This window comes from Callionymus lyra, chromosome 13 (genome assembly GCF_982586985.1).
Source record: "Callionymus lyra chromosome 13, fCalLyr1.hap1.1, whole genome shotgun sequence".
Classification (NCBI taxonomy): Eukaryota; Metazoa; Chordata; class Actinopteri; order Syngnathiformes; family Callionymidae; genus Callionymus; species Callionymus lyra.
Genome location: NC_141830.1, coordinates 482,501 through 505,823, shown reverse-complemented (window position 1 = coordinate 505,823; position 23,323 = coordinate 482,501). Strand labels below are relative to the sequence as shown.

At 43.1% G+C, this 23,323-nt stretch overlaps 2 protein-coding genes across 3 annotated transcripts in view; one reads left to right on the top strand and one right to left on the bottom strand.

Moving 5' to 3' along the window:
- The first annotated feature begins 1,329 nt into the window (after positions 1-1,329).
- On the top strand, positions 1,330-7,546 carry LOC148066893 (galectin-8-like). The gene is made up of 8 exons (XM_087806393.1): positions 1,330-1,500; positions 1,693-1,781; positions 1,830-2,043; positions 5,454-5,573; positions 5,645-5,740; positions 5,833-5,921; positions 7,075-7,240; positions 7,309-7,546. The coding sequence occupies exons 1-8, from the start codon at positions 1,462-1,464 to the stop codon at positions 7,456-7,458; spliced, it is 963 nt and encodes a 320-aa protein (XP_087662519.1). The 5' UTR covers positions 1,330-1,461; the 3' UTR covers positions 7,459-7,546.
- Positions 7,492-23,323, bottom strand: part of LOC148066892 (sorting nexin-14-like) — a 26,254-nt gene continuing 10,422 nt past the window's right edge. For both annotated transcript variants that reach the window (XM_087806384.1, XM_087806385.1), the window contains exons 13-27: positions 22,048-22,203; positions 20,036-20,160; positions 19,724-19,782; positions 19,250-19,367; positions 19,011-19,188; positions 16,023-16,106; positions 15,870-15,970; positions 14,410-14,521; positions 14,306-14,346; positions 8,444-8,563; positions 8,242-8,347; positions 8,019-8,183; positions 7,864-7,959; positions 7,711-7,802; positions 7,492-7,653 (exon numbers count right to left, since the gene is read on the bottom strand). In XM_087806384.1, the coding sequence (XP_087662510.1) occupies positions 7,555-7,653; positions 7,711-7,802; positions 7,864-7,959; positions 8,019-8,183; positions 8,242-8,347; positions 8,444-8,563; positions 14,306-14,346; positions 14,410-14,521; positions 15,870-15,970; positions 16,023-16,106; positions 19,011-19,188; positions 19,250-19,367; positions 19,724-19,782; positions 20,036-20,160; positions 22,048-22,203 (1,652 nt within the window). In that variant the 3' untranslated portion in view covers positions 7,492-7,554. The remainder of the gene's footprint in view (positions 7,654-7,710; positions 7,803-7,863; positions 7,960-8,018; positions 8,184-8,241; positions 8,348-8,443; positions 8,564-14,305; positions 14,347-14,409; positions 14,522-15,869; positions 15,971-16,022; positions 16,107-19,010; positions 19,189-19,249; positions 19,368-19,723; positions 19,783-20,035; positions 20,161-22,047; positions 22,204-23,323) is intronic.

Below are 23,323 nucleotides of genomic sequence, written 5' to 3'. Positions count from 1 at the left end.
TTCATCTTCATCGTCTTCATCATCTTCATCATCATCTTCATCGTCTTCATCATCATCATCATCTTCATCATCATCTTCATCTTCATCTTCATCATCGTCTTCATCAACATCATCATCATCTTCATCGTCTTCATCATCATCATCTTCATCATCATCATCTTCATCTTCATCTTCATTATCATCTTCATCATATTCATCTTCATCATCTTCATCTTCATCTTCATCATCTTCATCATCTTCATCATATTCATCTTCATCATCTTCATCTTCATTATCATCTTCATTATCATCATCTTCATCATATTCATCTTCATCATCTTCATCATCTTCATCATATTCATCTTCATCTTCATCATCATCATCATCTTCATCATCATCGTCTTCATCTTCATCATCTTCATCATCAACAATAAAAAACATAACAATAATGTCTTTCAAGTTAAAGTTCTTTTATTGTGTATCAAGACAGCAAAGATGAAATTGTGTTTCTCTCACGATCACGTGTGTGTGAGTTCAACACAACAACACAAGATTCAAACACACGTGTGTGTGAGTTCAACACAACAACACAAGATTCAAACACACGTGTGTGTGAGTTCAACACAACAACACAAGATTCAAACACACGTGTGTGTGAGTTCAACACAACAACACAAGATTCAAACACACGTGTGTGTGAGTTCAACACAACAACACAAGATTCAAACACACGTGTGTGTGAGTTCAACACAACAACACAAGATTCAAACACACGTGTGTGTGAGTTCAACACAACAACACAAGATTCAAACACACGTGTGTGTGAGTTCAACACAACAACACAAGATTCAAACACACGTGTGTGTGAGTTCAACACAACAACACAAGATTCAAACACACGTGTGTGTGAGTTCAACACAACAACACAAGATTCAAACACACGTGTGTGTGAGTTCAACACAACAACACAAGATTCAAACACACGTGTGTGTGAGTTCAACACAACAACACAAGATTCAAACACACGTGTGTGTGTGAGTTCAACACAACAACACAAGATTCAAACACACGTGTGTGTGAGTTCAACACAACAACACAAGATTCAAACACACGTGTGTGTGAGTTCAACACAACAACACAAGATTCAAACACACGTGTGTGTGAGTTCAACACAACAACACAAGATTCAAACACACGTGTGTGTGAGTTCAACACAACAACACAAGATTCAAACACTAGTGTGTGTGAGTTCAACACAACAACACAAGATTCAAACAAAAACAAAACAATGAAGAATAAAACAATAAACACGCCTGGTCACGTGACGTCATCAGAAGGCGTCGGTTGATAGTTTCATCATTTAAAGTTAAAGTTAACATCGTGACTTAACTTTATCCAGAGTAACGGAATATCGTGACGCAGTCAATGACGTCAGTGCGTGACGTGTCACGGAAGTGAAGAACCGAAAGTTTCGGGAACAAAATGTCGATCGCGAGCCCGAAACAATCGATCACGAGCCCGGTGAGTCGGTTAGCTCGTTAGCCTGTTAGCTCGTTAGCATGTTAGCTCGTTAGCATGTTAGCTCGTTAGCCTGTTAGCATGTTAGCTCGTTAGCCGGGCGGGAAGTTAGCGAAGTTTCGACCCGTTGGTCGTGACGTCACGTGACGCCTGCATGGAAGCCACGGGGTGACGTCACAGGTCTGTCGTCCACAGGTGATCCCGTTCTCCTGGACGGTCCTGGGCGGGTTCCAGCCGGGAGAGATGGTTCTGGTCCAGGGCTCGGTTCCCTCCTCCGCCGACAGGTGAGTCGCCAGGTGAGTCGCCAGGTGCGGGTTCTGACGCTGTCGCAGGTTCCAGCTGGACTTCCTGTGCGGCAGCAGCGTCACTCCTCGCGCTGACGTCGCTTTTCACTTCAACCCGCGGTTCGGATGGAGGTCCAGGTGTGTTGTGTGCAACAGCCTGCAGGGGGAGCTGTGGGGCCGCGAGGAGGTGCTGCACCGCACGCCCTTCAAGCCAGGGGGCGCCTTTGAGCTGGTGGTGCTGGTCCAGAAGGACGCGTACAAGGTGAGGCACCGGAGCCTGCGGCGGCCGGACCAGGACCGTCGAGAGGTCCAGAGTTCTGACGCGATTATGACGACAACAACGATTATGACGACAACAACGATTATGACGACAACAACGATTATGATGACAACAACAACAACGATTATGACGACAACAACGATTATGACGACAACAACGATTATGACGACAACAACGATTATGACGACAACAACGATTATGACAACAACAACAACGATTATGACAACAACAACGATTATGACGACAACAACGATTATGACGACAACAACAACGATTATGACGACAACAACGATTATGACAACAACAACAACGATTATGACGACAACAACAACGATTATGACGACAACAACGATTATGACGACAACAACGATTATGACGACAACAACGATTATGACAACAACAACAACGATTATGACAACAACAACGATTATGACGACAACAACGATTATGACGACAACAACAACGATTATGACGACAACAACGATTATGACGACAACAACGATTATGACGACAACAACGATTATGACAACAACAACGATTATGACGACAACAACGATTATGACGACAACAACGATTATGACGACAACAACGATTATGACGACAACAACGATTATGACGACAACAACAACGATTATGACAACAACAACGATTATGACGACAACAACGATTATGACGACAACAACAACGATTATGACGACAACAACGATCATGACGACAACAACAACGATTATGACAACAACAACGATTATGACGACAACAACGATTATGACGACAACAACAACGATTATGACGACAACAACGATTATGACGACAACAACGATTATGACAACAACAACAACGATTATGACAACAACAACGATTATGACGACAACAACAACGATTATGACGACAACAACAACGATTATGACGACAACAACGATTATGACGACAACAACGATTATGACAACAACAACAACGATTATGACGACAACAACAACGATTATGACGACAACAACGATTATGACGACAACAACGATTATGACGACAACAACGATTATGACAACAACAACAACGATTATGACAACAACAACGATTATGACGACAACAACGATTATGACGACAACAACAACGATTATGACGACAACAACGATTATGACGACAACAACGATTATGACGACAACAACGATTATGACAACAACAACGATTATGACGACAACAACGATTATGACGACAACAACAACGATTATGACGACAACAACGATTATGACGACAACAACGATTATGACGACAACAACAACGATTATGACGACAACAACGATTATGACGACAACAACAACGATTATGACGACAACAACGATTATGACGACAACAACGATTATGACGACAACAACGATTATGACGACAACAACGATCATGACAACAACAACAACGATTATGACGACAACAACGATCATGACGACAACAACGATTATGACGACAACAACGATCATGACAACAACAACAACGATTATGACAACAACAACGATTATGACAACAACAACGATTATGACGACAACAACGATCATGACAACAACAACAACGATTATGACGACAACAACGATTATGACGACAACAACGATTATGACGACAACAACGATCATGACAACAACAACAACGATTATGACGACAACAACGATTATGACGACAACAACGATTATGACGACAACAACAACGATTATGACGACAACAACGATTATGACGACAACAACAACGATTATGACAACAACAACAACGATTATGACGACAACAACGATCATGACAACAACAACAACGATTATGACGACAACAACAACGATTATGACGACAACAACGATTATGACAACAACAACAACGATTATGACGACAACAACGATCATGACAACAACAACAACGATTATGACGACAACAACGATTATGACGACAACAACGATTATGACGACAACAACGATCATGACAACAACAACAACGATTATGACGACAACAACAACGATTATGACGACAACAACGATTATGACGACAACAACGATCATGACAACAACAACAACGATTATGACGACAACAACAACGATTATGACGACAACAACGATTATGACGACAACAACGATTATGACGACAACAACGATTATGACGACAACAACAACGATTATGACGACAACAACGATTATGACGACAACAACAACGATTATGACGACAACAACGATTATGACGACAACAACGATTATGACGACAACAACGATTATGACGACAACAACGATCATGACAACAACAACAACGATTATGACGACAACAACGATCATGACGACAACAACGATTATGACGACAACAACGATCATGACAACAACAACAACGATTATGACAACAACAACGATTATGACAACAACAACGATTATGACAACAACAACGATTATGACCACAACAACGATTATGACGACAACAACGATCATGACAACAACAACAACGATTATGACGACAACAACGATTATGACGACAACAACGATTATGACGACAACAACGATCATGACAACAACAACAACGATTATGACGACAACAACGATTATGACGACAACAACGATTATGACGACAACAACAACGATTATGACGACAACAACGATTATGACGACAACAACAAATATGACGACAACAACAACGATTATGACGACAACAACAACGATTATGACGACAACAACGATCATGACGACAACAACAACGATTATGACGACAACAACAATTATGACGACAACAACGATTATGACAACAACAACAATTATGACGACAACAACAATTATGACGACAACAACGATTATGACAACAACAAATATGACGACAACAACGATTATGACAACAACAACAATTATGACGACAACAACGATTATGACGACAACCACAACAACAACGATTATGACGACAACAACAACGATTATGACGACAACAACAACAATTATGACGACAACAACGATTATGACAACAACAACAACGATTATGACGACAACAACGATTATGACGACAACAACAACAACAACGATTATGACGACAACAACGATTATGACGACAACCACAACAACGATTATGACGACAACAACAACGATTATGACGACAACAACAACAATTATGACGACAACAACAATTATGACGACAACAACGATTATGACAACAACAACAACGATTATGATGACAACAACAACAATTATGACGACAACAACAATTATGACAACAACAACAACAACGATTATGACGACAACAAGTGACACGTCTATCCCTCGCAGGAGCCGAGGTCTCAAGCAGTTTGATTTGTTTCAACTCCACTCTATACTTGTTAGCTTAGCATGTGGCTGTTTTCCAAGCTGCTGATGCATGATGGGAACTGAAGAAGCGTCACTGCCCCCTCCCTCCTGCAGGTGGCAGTGAACGGCGCTCACCTGCTGGAGTATCCTCACCGTCTGGCTCTGGACCGGGTCGACACGCTCGCCATCTCAGGCAAGGTCAAGGTGGACGCCGTCGCCGTGCTGCCGGCCGCGGTGAGTCACGTGACCAGGAGGAACAGGTGTGTGTGTCGCAGGTGTGTGTGTCACAGGTGTGTGTGTCGCAGGTGTGTGTGTCGCAGGTGCAACAACAGGTCTCACCCCCGCGCTCGTCCAGTGATGTCATCGGCAGCGAGACACGCCTGTCTCCACGTGATGACCTGGTTAGTGTGTGTGTGTGTGTGTGTGTGTGTGTGTGTGTGTGTGTGTGTGTGTGTGTGTGTGTCTGCAGTCCTGATCGACCAGTTCCTTCCAGAACGTTCCCTTCTCAGCTGAACTCACTGATGGACTGAAAGTTGGACGAAGCATCAGCATCAGAGGAAGAACGAACACACACGCTCAGAGGTACCTGTGTGTGTGTGTGTGTGTGTGTGTGTGTTCATGTGTGTGTGTGTGTTCACATGTGTGTGTGTGTTCAGGGTGTGTGTTCATGTGTGTGTGTTCAGGGTGTGTGTGTTCATGTGTGTGTGTTCAGGGTGTGTGTTCACATGTGTGTGTTCAGGGTGTGTGTGTTCATGTGTGTGTGTTCAGGGTGTGTGTTCATGTGTGTGTTCAGGGTGTGTGTTCATGTGTGTGTGTTCAGGGTGTGTGTATATTCACACGTGTGTGTGTTCAGGGTGTGTATATTCACACATGTGTGTGTGTTCAGGGTGTGTGTTCATGTGTGTGTGTGTGTGTTCAGGGTGTGTGTTCATGTGTGTGTGTTCAGGGTGTGTGTTCATGTGTGTGTGTTCACATGTGTGTGTTCATGTGTATATTCATGTGTGTGTGTTCATGTGTGTGTGTTCAGGGTGTGTGTTCACATGTGTGTGTTCATGTGTGTGTGTTCATGTGTGTGTGTGTGTGTTCAGGGTGTGTGTTCATGTGTGTGTGTGTGTGTGTTCAGGGTGTGTGTTCATGTGTGCGTGTTCATGTGTGTGTGTTCATGTGTGTGTGTTCATGTGTGTGTGTGTGTTCATGTGTGTGTTTTCAGGGTGTGTGTGTGTTCACATGTGTGTGTGTTCAGGGTGTGTGTGTTCACATGTGTGTGTTCATGTGTGTGTTCATGTGTGTATATTCACACATGTGTGTGTTCAGGGTGTGTATATTCACACATGTGTGTGTTCAGGGTGTGTATATTCACATGTGTGTGTGTTCAGGGTGTGTGTTCATGTGTGTGTTCAGGGTGTGTGTTCACATGTGTGTGTGTGTGTGTGTGTTCAGGGTGTGTGTTCACATGTGTGTGTGTGTGTGTTCAGGGTGTGTGTGTTCATGTGTGTGTGTGTGTTCAGGGTGTGTGTGTTCATGTGTGTGTGTTCATGTGTGTGTGTATATGTTCAGGGTGTGTATATTCACATGTGTGTGTTCAGGGTGTGTGTTCATGTGTGTGTGTGTGTGTTCATGTGTGTGTTCACATGTGTGTGTTCATGTGTGTGTTCATGTGTGTGTGTGTGTGTTCATGTGTGTGTTCACATGTGTGTGTTCATGTGTGTGTTCATGTGTGTGTGTGTGTGTTCAGGGTGTGTGTGGAGCTCAGGGTGTCGAGCTGCTCAGACGTCGCTCTTCACTTAAACCCTCGACTGAACAACAAAGTGTTCGTGAGAAACTCCTTCCTGTCCGACTGCTGGGGTCCAGAGGAGACGAGCCTGGACTCCTTCCCCTTCAGCGCCGGACAGTACTTCGAGGTACCGACACCCCCCTGCCGGGCCTGACCCCTGACCCCTGACCTCTGACCTCTGACCTTCCGCTCCAGATGATCGTGCTGTGCGAGCAGCAGCAGTTCAGAGTCGCCGTCAACGGTCAGCACCAGTTCTGCTACAAGCACCGGGTCCAGGACCTGACCCGGGTCACCCGGCTGGAGGTCCGAGGCGACCTGACCCTGGAGGAGGTGCGGCTGCAGTGACTCTGCACCAGAACTCAGGCCCGGATCCTCAAAGATGGTCTGAACGTTTATTGTTGCCGTTGCGCTTGTCAATAAAGTTTGAAACCCGCGAGTGTGTCAACTGAGGTTCTGCTGCTCCAGCGCCCGCCTGGTTCTGACCGGGTCCAGCTCTGGGAACAGCTCCTGCAGGACAATGTCCAGGAGGACGTAGCTCATCTGAGGGGTCAGAACCACAGTGAGAATCGTGGACCGGCACCGACCCACCGGACTCACCTGCTTGTTGAGGAGCGGCTGCTGAAGGCCCTGGAACACCAGCCGGACCCCCCTCTGGACCGAGTCCTCCCCGACCAGCCTGGTGAGCAGGTCTACGACGCACACACACACTGAAGGTCCAGCAGAACCACACTGGACTGAGACCAGCCTCACCTGGCATGAAGCTCCTCATCTCCTGGAGGGTCCGCTCGGCCCGGGACCTCCTGTCCTCGGGGGTCCGGGCCCCGGACGACTCGCAGAAGACGGAGTCTGAGGAGCAGAAGAACCACGGATGAGGTCCTGAGGACGCCTGGCCTCTGACCTCTGACCTCTGAGCTGAGTGATGAGCGACACCAGCCGGTGCTCCTGCAGGATCTGCTCCAGCCTGGTCTGCAGGATCTGCTCCATGTGGGCCTCGAAGGTCCTCTTCAGCAGCATCCTGCCGGTGGACAGGAAGTGGTGCAGCCAGTCAGGGAAGTGGAACACGAGTCGACCTGCGAGACAGACGCTGAACCCTGGTTCTCTGACCCTTTGACCCCACAGTGACCTCACCCGCCAACACCATGTAGTCGTAGAGTCCGGTCAGATACAGGAAGTGACGCGTTTCTACTTCCTGTTCTGCTGCAGCCACGAGACGACTTGCCTCGTTCCTCGAGTCCTGCAGAGTCATGTGACCTGTTAGTGCGCATGTGTGTGTGTGTGTGTGTGTGTGTGTGTGTGTGTGTGTGTGTGAGTGTGTGTGTGTGTGTCTCACTATCTTGTCACACTGGGATGACTGGTTTAGAAGCAGAACTTCTGGAACACTTGGTTTGGGTCTTGGAGATTCACAGGAGCTGAAGAAGTTCTGGATGAACGGTTCCAAGTTCTGACCTCTCTGGACACAGTGACATCATCATCATCATCAGTGACATCATCATCATCAGTGACATCATCATCATCAGTGACATCATCATCATCAGTGACATCATCATCATCAGTGACATCATCATCATCAGTGACATCATCATCATCAGTGACATCATCATCAGTGACATCATCAGTGACATCATCATCAGTGACATCATCATCAGTGACATCATCATCAGTGACATCATCAGTGACATCATCATCAGTGACATCATCATCAGTGACATCATCATCAGTGACATCATCATCAGTGACATCATCAGTGACATCATCAGTGACATCATCATCAGTGACATCATCATCAGTGACATCATCATCATCAGTGACATCATCATCAGTGACATCATCAGTGACATCATCATCAGTGACATCATCATCAGTGACATCATCAGTGACATCATCAGTGACATCATCATCAGTGACATCATCATCAGTGACATCATCATCATCAGTGACATCATCATCAGTGACATCATCATCAGTGACATCATCATCATCATCAGTGACATCATCATCATCAGTGACATCATCATCATCAGTGACATCATCATCATCAGTGACATCATCATCATCAGTGACATCATCATCATCAGTGACATCATCATCATCAGTGACATCATCATCATCAGGGACATCATCATCAGTGACATCATCATCAGTGACATCATCATCATCAGGGACATCATCATCAGTGACATCATCATCAGTGACATCATCATCATCATCAGTGACATCATCATCATCAGTGACATCATCATCATCATCATCAGTGACATCATCATCATCAGGGACATCATCATCAGTGACATCATCATCAGTGACATCATCATCATCAGTGACATCATCATCATCAGTGACATCATCATCATCAGTGACATCATCATCATCAGTGACATCATCATCAGTGACATCATCATCAGTGACATCATCATCAGTGACATCATCAGTGACATCATCATCAGTGACATCATCATCATCAGTGACATCATCATCATCAGTGACATCATCATCAGTGACATCATCATCATCAGTGACATCATCATCATCAGTGACATCATCATCAGTGACATCATCATCATCAGTGACATCATCATCATCAGTGACATCATCATCATCATCATCATCAGTGACATCATCATCATCATCAGTGACATCATCATCATCATCAGTGACATCATCATCATCATCAGTGACATCATCATCATCATCATCATCAGTGACATCATCATCATCAGTGACATCATCATCATCAGTGACATCATCATCATCAGTGACATCATCATCATCATCATCAGTGACATCATCATCATCAGTGACATCATCATCAGTGACATCATCATCATCAGTGACATCATCATCAGTGACATCATCATCATCAGTGACATCATCATCATCAGTGACATCATCATCATCAGTGACATCATCATCATCATCAGTGACATCATCATCAGTGACATCATCATCATCAGTGACATCATCATCATCATCATCAGTGACATCATCATCAGTGACATCATCATCAGTGACATCATCATCAGTGACATCATCATCATCAGTGACATCATCATCATCAGTGAAATCATCATCAGTGACATCATCATCATCAGTGACATCATCATCATCAGTGACATCATCATCATCATCAGTGACATCATCATCATCAGTGACATCATCATCATCAGTGACATCATCATCATCAGTGACATCATCATCAGTGACATCATCATCATCAGTGACATCATCATCAGTGACATCATCATCAGTGACATCATCATCATCAGTGACATCATCATCATCAGTGACATCATCATCATCAGTGACATCATCATCATCAGTGACATCATCATCATCAGTGACATCATCAGTGACATCATCATCATCAGTGACATCATCATCATCAGTGACATCATCATCATCAGTGACATCATCATCAGTGACATCATCATCATCAGTGACATCATCATCATCAGTGACATCATCATCAGTGACATCATCATCATCAGTGACATCATCATCATCAGTGACATCATCATCATCATCATCAGTGACATCATCATCATCAGTGACATCATCATCAGTGACATCATCATCATCATCAGTGACATCATCATCATCAGTGACATCATCAGTGACATCATCATCATCAGTGACATCATCATCATCAGTGACATCATCATCATCATCAGTGACATCATCAGTGACATCATCATCATCAGTGACATCATCAGTGACATCATCATCATCAGTGACATCATCATCATCAGTGACATCATCATCATCAGTGACATCATCATCATCAGTGACATCATCAGTGACATCATCATCAGTGACATCATCATCATCAGTGACATCATCAGTGACATCATCATCATCAGTGACATCATCATCATCAGTGACATCATCATCATCATCAGTGACATCATCATCAGTGACATCATCATCATCATCAGTGACATCATCATCAGTGACATCATCATCATCATCAGTGACATCATCATCAGTGACATCATCATCATCAGTGACATCATCATCATCATCAGTGACATCATCATCAGTGACATCATCATCATCATCAGTGACATCATCATCAGTGACATCATCATCAGTGACATCATCATCATCATCAGTGACATCATCATCAGTGACATCATCATCAGTGACATCATCATCATCAGTGACATCATCATCATCAGTGACATCATCATCATCAGTGACATCATCATCATCAGTGACATCATCATCATCAGTGACATCATCATCAGTGACATCATCATCATCAGTGACATCATCATCAGTGACATCATCATCATCAGTGACATCATCATCATCATCATCAGTGACATCATCATCATCAGTGACATCATCATCATCAGTGACATCATCATCATCAGTGACATCATCATCAGTGACATCATCATCAGTGACATCATCATCAGTGACATCATCATCATCAGTGACATCATCATCATCAGTGACATCATCATCAGTGACATCATCATCATCAGTGACATCATCATCATCATCATCAGTGACATCATCATCATCAGTGACATCATCATCAGTGACATCATCATCATCAGTGACATCATCATCATCATCATCAGTGACATCATCATCATCAGTGACATCATCATCATCAGTGACATCATCATCATCAGTGACATCATCATCATCAGTGACATCATCATCATCAGTGACATCATCATCATCAGTGACATCATCATCATCAGTGACATCATCATCATCAGTGACATCATCATCATCAGTGACATCATCATCATCAGTGACATCATCATCATCAGTGACATCATCATCAGTGACATCATCATCATCAGTGACATCATCATCAGTGACATCATCATCATCAGTGACATCATCATCAGTGACATCATCATCATCAGTGACATCATCATCAGTGACATCATCATCATCAGTGACATCATCATCAGTGACATCATCATCAGTGACATCATCATCATCAGTGACATCATCATCAGTGACATCATCATCATCAGTGACATCATCATCATCAGTGACATCATCATCATCAGTGACATCATCATCATCAGTGACATCATCATCAGTGACATCATCATCATCAGTGACATCATCATCATCAGTGACATCATCATCATCATCATCAGTGACATCATCATCATCAGTGACATCATCATCAGTGACATCATCATCATCAGTGACATCATCATCATCATCATCAGTGACATCATCATCATCAGTGACATCATCATCATCATCATCAGTGACATCATCATCATCAGTGACATCATCATCATCATCATCAGTGACATCATCATCATCAGTGACATCATCATCAGTGACATCATCATCAGTGACATCATCATCAGTGACATCATCATCAGTGACATCATCATCATCATCATCAGTGACATCATCATCATCAGTGACATCATCATCAGTGACATCATCATCAGTGACATCATCATCAGTGACATCATCATCAGTGACATCATCATCATCATCATCAGTGACATCATCATCAGTGACATCATCATCAGTGACATCATCATCATCATCAGTGACATCATCATCATCAGTGACATCATCATCATCAGTGACATCATCATCAGTGACATCATCATCAGTGACATCATCATCAGTGACATCATCATCATCAGTGACATCATCATCATCAGTGACATCATCATCATCAGTGACATCATCATCAGTGACATCATCATCAGTGACATCATCATCATCATCAGTGACATCATCATCAGTGACATCATCATCATCAGTGACATCATCATCAGTGACATCATCATCAGTGACATCATCATCAGTGACATCATCATCATCAGTGACATCATCATCAGTGACATCATCATCAGTGACATCATCATCATCATCAGTGACATCATCATCAGTGACATCATCATCATCAGTGACATCATCATCATCAGTGACATCATCATCAGTGACATCATCATCATCATCAGTGACATCATCATCATCAGTGACATCATCATCATCAGTGACATCATCATCATCAGTGACATCATCATCAGTGACATCATCATCAGTGACATCATCATCATCAGTGACATCATCATCATCAGTGACATCATCATCATCATCATCAGTGACATCATCATCATCAGTGACATCATCATCATCAGTGACATCATCATCAGTGACATCATCATCAGTGACATCATCATCATCATCAGTGACATCATCATCATCAGTGACATCATCATCATCAGTGACATCATCATCAGTGACATCATCATCATCAGTGACATCATCATCATCAGTGACATCATCATCAGTGACATCATCATCAGTGACATCATCATCAGTGACATCATCATCATCATCATCAGTGACATCATCATCATCAGTGACATCATCATCAGTGACATCATCATCAGTGACATCATCATCAGTGACATCATCATCAGTGACATCATCATCATCATCATCAGTGACATCATCATCAGTGACATCATCATCAGTGACATCATCATCATCATCAGTGACATCATCATCATCAGTGACATCATCATCATCAGTGACATCATCATCATCAGTGACATCATCATCAGTGACATCATCATCATCATCAGTGACATCATCATCATCAGTGACATCATCATCATCAGTGACATCATCATCATCATCAGTGACATCATCATCATCAGTGACATCATCATCATCAGTGACATCATCATCATCATCAGTGACATCATCATCATCAGTGACATCATCATCATCATCAGTGACATCATCATCATCAGTGACATCATCATCAGTGACATCATCATCATCATCAGTGACATCATCATCATCAGTGACATCATCATCATCAGTGACATCATCATCAGTGACATCATCATCAGTGACATCATCATCATCATCAGTGACATCATCATCAGTGACATCATCATCATCAGTGACATCATCATCATCAGTGACATCATCATCATCAGTGACATCATCATCATCAGTGACATCATCATCATCATCAGTGACATCATCATCATCAGTGACATCATCATCATCAGTGACATCATCATCATCAGTGACATCATCATCAGTGACATCATCATCATCAGTGACATCATCATCAGTGACATCATCATCAGTGACATCATCATCATCAGTGACATCATCATCAGTGACATCATCATCATCAGTGACATCATCAGTGACATCATCATCAGCTGACCTCCTTCACCAGCCTCCCAGGCACCGACTTGAAGATCTTTCCTGGAGACAAGAAGGAGGAGAGAATGTTTGACGGGATCACATGACTTGATTGACAGCTGGTACCAAGATTGACGTCTGGAAGAATCCGATCCACGAACTGAGACTCGAGGCCGTGAGGCGACAAGAAGTCGAACAAGAGCTGAGAACTGCTGAGCTCAGGATGCTGCAGGAGCTTCTGTGGAATATATACTGTATTATATACTGACCCTAGTTATACACACCTTTGTACTGTATACACACCTTTGTACGTGTTTATATACACACCTTTGTACGTGTTTATATACACACCTTTGTACTGTATACACACCTTTGTACTGTATACACACCTTTGTACTGTATACACACCTTTGTACTGTATACACACCTTTGTACTGTATACACACCTTTGTACGTGTTTATATACACACGTTTGTACTGTATACACACCTTTGTACTGTATACACACCTGTGTACTGTATACACACCTTTGTACTGTATACACACCTTTGTACGTGTTTATATACACACCTTTGTACTGTATACACACCTTTGTACTGTATACACACCTGTGTACTGTATACACACCTTTGTACTGTATACACACCTGTGTACTGTATACACACCTTTGTACGTGTTTATATACACACGTTTGTACTGTATACACACCTTTGTACTGTATACACACCTTTGTACTGTATACACACATATGTACTGTATACACACATATGTACGTATTTATATACACACATATGTACGTATTTATATACACACGTTTGTACTGTATACACACATATGTACGTATTTATATACACACATATGTACGTATTTATATACACACATTTGTACGTATTTATATACACGTTTGTACGTGTTTATATACACACTTATTTATATACATATGTATACATGTATGTAAATATATACACATGTTTATACACAGGCAAGAATGAACAAGAGACGGTGAAGAGAGTCTGAAGGTCAGGATCACAGGGGTGAAGGTCAGGACCACAGGGGTGAAGGTCAGGACCACAGGAGTGAAGGTCAGGACCACAGGAGTGAAGGTCAGGACCACAGGAGTGAAGGTCAGGACCACAGGGGTGAAGGTCAGGACCACAGGAGTGAAGGTCAGGACCACAGGAGTGAAGGTCAGGACCACAGGGGTGAAGGTCAGGACCACAGGAGTGAAGGTCAGGACCACAGGGGTGAAGGTCAGGACCACAGGAGTGAAGGTCAGGACCACAGGAGTGAAGGTCAGGACCACAGGAGTGAAGGTCAGGATCACAGGAGTGAAGGTCAGGACCACAGGAGTGAAGGTCAGGACCACAGGAGTGAAGGTCAGGACCACAGGGGTGAAGGTCAGGACCACAGGAGTGAAGGTCAGGACCACAGGAGTGAAGGTCAGGACCACAGGAGTGAAGGTCAGGGCCACAGAAGTGAAGGTCAGGACCACAGGAGTGAAGGTCAGGACCACAGGAGTGAAGGTCAGGACCACAGGAGTGAAGGTCAGGACCACAGGGGTGAAGGCCATCAGTCTTGATATCAACCTGCAGATAGTCTTCAAACTCTTCCCTCTTCGATGTGAGGAACTCCAGGTTCTTGGGTCCCAGGATCCTCTTGGAGGGAAGTTGTGTGTTTGGAAAGACACCTGGAAGCAAAGACACCTGAGGACACGTCAGGTGAGGAGAGAAGACACTGACCGTGGAACTCTGTCAGCTTCGACTCCAGCGCGTAGAACTCCACGTAACGCCGGTAGACGGGCCAGCTCTCGCTGTCGTGACCCACTGAGAGGACAGACCACACATAGAACAGTGTCACGTGACGTGTCACATGATGTGTCACATGACGTGTCACATGACGTGTCACATGACGTGTCACATGAGGCGTCACATGATGTGTCACATGATGTGTCACATGAGGCGTCACATGATGTGTCACATGATGTGTCACATGAGGCGTCACATGATGTGTCACATGAGGCGTCACATGATGTGTCACATGAGGCATCACATGATGTGTCACATGAGGCGTCACATGATGTGTCACATGAGGCATCACATGATGTGTCACATGAGGCGTCACATGATGTGTCACATGAGGCGTCACATGAGGCGTCACATGATGTGTCACATGAGGCGTCACATGATGTGTCACATGAGGCGTCACATGACGTGTCCCATGACGTGTCACATGAGGCGTCACATGAGGCGTCACATGATGTGTCACATGATGTGTCACATGAGGCGTCACATGAGGCGTCACATGATGTGTCACATGAGGCGTCACATGATGTGTCACATGAGGCGTCACATGATGTGTCACATGAGGCGTCACATGAGGCGTCACATGATGTGTCACATGAGGCGTCACATGATGTGTCACATGAGGCGTCACATGATGTGTCACATGATGTGTCACATGATGTGTCACATGAGGCGTCACATGATGTGTCACATGAGGCGTCACATGATGTGTCACATGAGGCATCACATGATGTGTCACATGAGGCGTCACATGATGTGTCACATGAGGCATCACATGATGTGTCACATGAGGCGTCACATGATGTGTCACATGAGGCGTCACATGAGGCGTCACATGATGTGTCACATGAGGCGTCACATGATGTGTCACATGAGGCGTCACATGACGTGTCCCATGACGTGTCACATGAGGCGTCACATGAGGCGTCACATGATGTGTCACATGATGTGTCACATGAGGCGTCACATGAGGCGTCACATGATGTGTCACATGAGGCGTCACATGATGTGTCACATGAGGCGTCACATGATGTGTCACATGAGGCGTCACATGAGGCGTCACATGATGTGTCACATGAGGCGTCACATGATGTGTCACATGAGGCGTCACATGATGTGTCACATGAGGCGTCACATGACGTGTCCCATGACGTGTCACATGAGGCGTCACATGAGGCGTCACATGATGTGTCACATGATGTGTCACATGAGGCGTCACATGAGGCGTCACATGATGTGTCACATGAGGCGTCACATGATGTGTCACATGAGGCGTCACATGATGTGTCACATGAGGCGTCACATGATGTGTCACATGAGGCGTCACATGATGTGTCACATGAGGCGTCACATGACGTGTCCCATGACGTGTCCCATGACGTGTCACATGAGGCGTCACATGAGGCGTCACATGATGTGTCACATGTGACGTCACATGATGTGTCACATGATCTGTCACATGAGGCGTCACATGATGTGTCACATGAGGCGTCACATGATGTGTCACATGAGGCGTCACATGAGGCGTCACATGATGTGTCACATGATGTGTCACATGAGGCGTCACATGATGTGTCACATGAGGCGTCACATGACGTGTCCCATGACGTGTCACATGAGGCGTCACATGAGGCGTCACATGATGTGTCACATGATGTGTCACATGAGGCGTCACATGAGGCGTCACATGATGTGTCACATGAGGCGTCACATGATGTGTCACATGAGGCGTCACATGAGGCGTCACATGATGTGTCACATGAGGCGTCACATGATGTGTCACATGAGGCGTCACATGATGTGTCACATGAGGCGTCACATGAGGCGTCACATGATGTGTCACATGAGGCGTCACATGATGTGTCACATGAGGCGTCACATGAGGCGTCACATGATGTGTCACATGAGGCGTCACATGATGTGTCACATGAGGCGTCACATGACGTGTCCCATGACGTGTCCCATGACGTGTCACATGAGGCGTCACATGAGGCGTCACATGATGTGTCACATGAGGCGTCACATGATGTGTCACATGATGTGTCACATGAGGCGTCACATGACGTGTCCCATGACGTGTCCCATGACGTGTCACATGAGGCGTCACATGAGGCGTCACATGATGTGTCACATGAGGCGTCACATGATGTGTCACATGAGGCGTCACATGAGGCGTCACATGATGTGTCACATGAGGCGTCACATGATGTGTCACATGAGGCGTCACATGACGTGTCCCATGACGTGTCCCATGACGTGTCACATGAGGCGTCACATGAGGCGTCACATGATGTGTCACATGAGGCGTCACATGATGTGTCACATCAGGCGTCACATGAGGCGTCACATGACGTGTCCCATGATGTGTCACATGAGGCGTCACATGATGTGTCACATGATGTGTCACTTGAGGCGTCACATGACGTGTCCCATGACGTGTCACATGAGGCGTCACATGATGTGTCACATGAGGCGTCACATGACGTGTCACATGAGGCGTCACATGATGTGTCACTTGAGGCGTCACATGATGTGTCACATGACGTGTCACTTGAGGCGTCACATGATGTGTCACATGACGTGTCCCATGACGTGTCACATGAGGCGTCACATGACGTGTCACATGAGACGTCACATGAGGCGTCACATGACGTGTCACTTGAGGCGTCACATGACGTGTCACATGAGGCGTCACATGAGGCGTCACGTGACGTGTCACTTGAGGCGTCACATGATGTGTCACATGACGTGTCACTTGAGGCGTCACATGATGTGTCACATGACGTGTCCCATGATGTGTCACTTGAGGCGTCACATGATGTGTCACATGACGTGTCACTTGAGGCGTCACATGATGTGTCACATGACGTGTCACATGACGTGTCACATGACGTGTCCCATGACGTGTCCCATGACGCGCCTCACCCTGCGTGAGGTCGTTTCTCTCCACGTAGACGCAGAACACGGGCGTGTTGTCCTGGTAGATCTCTATGTACGGGATGTTGACGATCCAGGCTGAAAGGTTCCTGGTCGTTCCTGCTGGTCCGATCTCTGGAGCGTCCAGGTGGACGTCGTCCTCCAGAACCGCGGCAGCTTCTTCCACCTGAGAGACGGACGTCGTCACGCGTGTCGTCACGCGTGTTCACACGACTCGCTCGACTCACCGTGTCTTCGTCGGCGTCGCTCAGGGGCGGAGCCTCCAGGACGCCGCTCCGGAACACGCCCTTGATCCTGCTGCCGATCCGGCTGATCCCAGACACCTCGCCGCGTCGGCCAGCGCTTCTAGAACCAAAGCATCGGACCAGAACCTTCTTCAGAACCTTCTGAAGAACCGTCTTCAGAACCTTCTGAAGAACCGTCTTCAGAACCTTCTGAAGAACCTTCTTCAGAACCTTCTGAAGAACCGTCTTCAGAACCTTCTGAAGAACCGTCTTCAGAACCTTCTGAAGAACCTTCTGAAGAACCGTCTTCAGAACCTTCTGAAGAACCTTCTGTTCTTCAGAACCTTCTTCAGAACTTTCTGAAGAACCTTCTGAAGAACCGTCTTCAGAACCTTCTGAAGAACCGTCTTCAGAACCTTCTGAAGAACCGTCTTCAGAACCTTCTGAAGAACCTTCTGAAGAACCTTCAACACAAACCTGCTGAGTCGACAGTTTCTGCTCCACGACTCTGATCCTCTCAACAGGTGCCGGAAATACTGAAACACACGTGTGGAACTTTATACATATTTGAACATGTGTGTACTTGTGTGTACTTGTGTGTAAATGTGTGTACTTGTGTGTACTTGTGTGTACATGTGTGTACATGTGTCTACTTGTGTGTGAATGTGTGTACATGTGTCTACTTGTGTGTAAATGTGTGTACATGTGTCTACTTGTGTGTACATGTCTGTACATGTGTGTACTTGTGTGTACTTGTGTGTACATGTGTGTACTTGTGTGTACTTGTACCTCATCACTGTGACAGAACATCGGAGTAAAAACTTGTTCCAGTAAAAAACAAACATGTTCTTGAGCTTCGAAGAGACTCGAGCAGATCTGAAGGTCGAGCACTGAAGAGTATGGACCTGCAGAGACTGATGTACATGTATAAATATACACACTTATAAATATATATACTTATAAATATATACACGTATAAATATATATACACGTGTAAATATATACACTTATAAATATACACACTTATAAATATATACACGTATAAATATATACACTTATAAATATACACACTTATAAATATATACACGTATAAATATATACACTTATAAATATATACACTTATAAATATATACACGTATAAATATATACACTTATAAATATATACACTTATAAATATATATACACGTATAGATATATACACTTATAAATATATACACTTATAAATATATATACACGTATAAATATATACACTTATAAATATATACGCTTATAAATATATACACTTATAAATATATACACTTATAAATATATATACACGTATAAATATATACACTTATAAATATATACACTTATAAATATATATACACGTATAAATATATACACTTATAAATATATACACTTATAAATATATATACACGTATAAATATATACACTTATAAATATATACACTTATAAATATATATACACGTATAAACATATACACTTATAAATATATACACTTATAAATATATACACTTATAAATATATACACTTATAAATATATACACACACACACATGTATAAATATATACACACACATGTATAAATATATACACTTATAAATATATACACACACACATGTATAAATATATACACACACACACGTATAAATATATATACACACACACGTATAAATATATACACACACACACGTATAAATATATACACACACACATGTATAAATATACACACACACACACGTATAAATATATATACACACACACGTATAAATATATACACACACACACGTATAAATATATACACACACACGTATAAATATATATACACACATGTATAAATATATATACACACATGTATAAATATAAACACACACACATGTATAAATATATACACACACATGTATAAATATATACAAACACACGTATAAATATATATACACACATGTATAAATATATACACACACACACGTATAAATATATATACACACATGTATAAATATATACACACACATGTATAAATATATACAAACACACGTATAAATATATATACACACATGTATAAATATATACACACACACACGTATAAATATATACACACACACACGTATAAATATATATACACACACACATATAAATATATACACACACACGTATAAATATATATACACACACACATATAAATATATACACACACACGTATAAATATATATACACGCATGTATAAATATATATACACACACATGTATAAATATATACACACACACACGTATAAATATATATACACACACACATATAAATATATACACACACACGTATAAATATATATACACGCATGTATAAATATATATACACACACATGTATAAATATATACACACACACATGTATAAATATATATACACACACATGTATAAATATATACACACACACATGTATAAATATATATACACACACACGTATAAATATATATACACACACACATGTATAAATATATATACACACATGTATAAATATATATACACACATGTATAAATATATATACACACATGTATAAATATATACACACACACATGTATAAATATATACACACACACACGTATAAATATATATACACACACGTATAAATACACACACACACACACACACACACACACACACACACACACACACACACACACACACCCCCACACACACACACACACACACACACACACACACACACACACACACACACACACACACACACCCCCACACACACACACACACACACACACACACACACACACACACACACACACTCTTACTCCTCCTCAGATGTTCCAGCAGCTCAGGCTTCAGCTGAACATGGTCTTCACTCTGATCTTCACAGAAGGTCAACAACAGGAGCTGAAGCTGCTGGTGAAGCTGCTGTAGATCCTCCTGAACCTGGTCCTCCTTCTGGAGCTTGTTGTTGAAGTCCTCTGTGGACACACACCTGTGTTAGTGTGTGTTTATATGTGTGTGTGTTGAAGTCCTCTGTGGACACACACCTGTGTTAGTGTGTGTTTATATGTGTGTGTGTTGAAGTCCTCTGTGGACACACACCTGTGTTAGTGTGTGTTTATATGTGTGTGTGTTGAAGTCCTCTGTGGACACACACCTGTGTTAGTGTGTGTTTATATGTGTGTGTGTTGAAGTCCTCTGTGGACACACACCTGTGTTAGTGTGTGTTTATATGTATGTGTGTTGAAGTCCTCTGTGGACACACACCTGTGTTAGTGTGTGTTTATATGTGTGTGTGTTGAAGTCCTCTGTGGACACACACCTGTGTTAGTGTGTGTTTATATGTGTGTGTGTTGAAGTCCTCTGTGGACACACACCTGTGTTAGTGTGTGTTTATATGTATGTGTGTTGAAGTCCTCTGTGGACACACACCTGTGTTAGTGTGTGTTTATATGTGTGTGTGTTGAAGTCCTCTGTGGACACACACCTGTGTTAGTGTGTGTTTATATGTGTGTGTGTTGAAGTCCTCTGTGGACACACACCTGTGTTAGTGTGTGTTTATATGTATGTGTGTTGAAGTCCTCTGTGGACACACACCTGTGTTAGTGTGTGTTTATATGTGTGTGTGTTGAAGTCCTCTGTGGACACACACCTGTGTTAGTGTGTGTTTATATGTGTGTGTGTTGAAGTCCTCTGTGGACACACACCTGTGTTAGTGTGTGTTTATATGTGTGTGTGTTGAAGTCCTCTGTGGACACACACCTGTGTTAGTGTGTGTTTATATGTGTGTGTGTTGAAGTCCTCTGTGGACACACACCTGTGTTAGTGTGTGTTTATATGTGTGTGTGTTGAAGTCCTCTGTGGACACACACCTGTGTTAGTGTGTGTTTATATGTGTGTGTGTTGAAGTCCTCTGTGGACACACACCTGTGTTAGTGTGTGTTCATATGTGTGTGTGTTGAAGTCCTCTGTGGACACACACCTGTGTTAGTGTGTGTTTATATGTGTGTGTGTTGAAGTCCTCTGTGGACACACACCTGTGTTAGTGTGTGTTCATATGTGTGTGTGTTGAAGTCCTCTGTGGACACACACCTGTGT

Coding starts and splice junctions, on each gene's coding strand:
- LOC148066893 (XM_087806393.1), top strand. CDS start 1,462: ATGTCGATCGCGAGCCCGAAACAATCGATCACGAGCCCG. Junction 5,741..5,832: donor TGTCTCCACGTGATGACCTG/GTTAGTGTGTGT, acceptor AGTTCCTTCCAG/AACGTTCCCTTCTCAGCTGA. Junction 5,922..7,074: donor ACGAACACACACGCTCAGAG/GTACCTGTGTGT, acceptor GTGTGTGTTCAG/GGTGTGTGTGGAGCTCAGGG.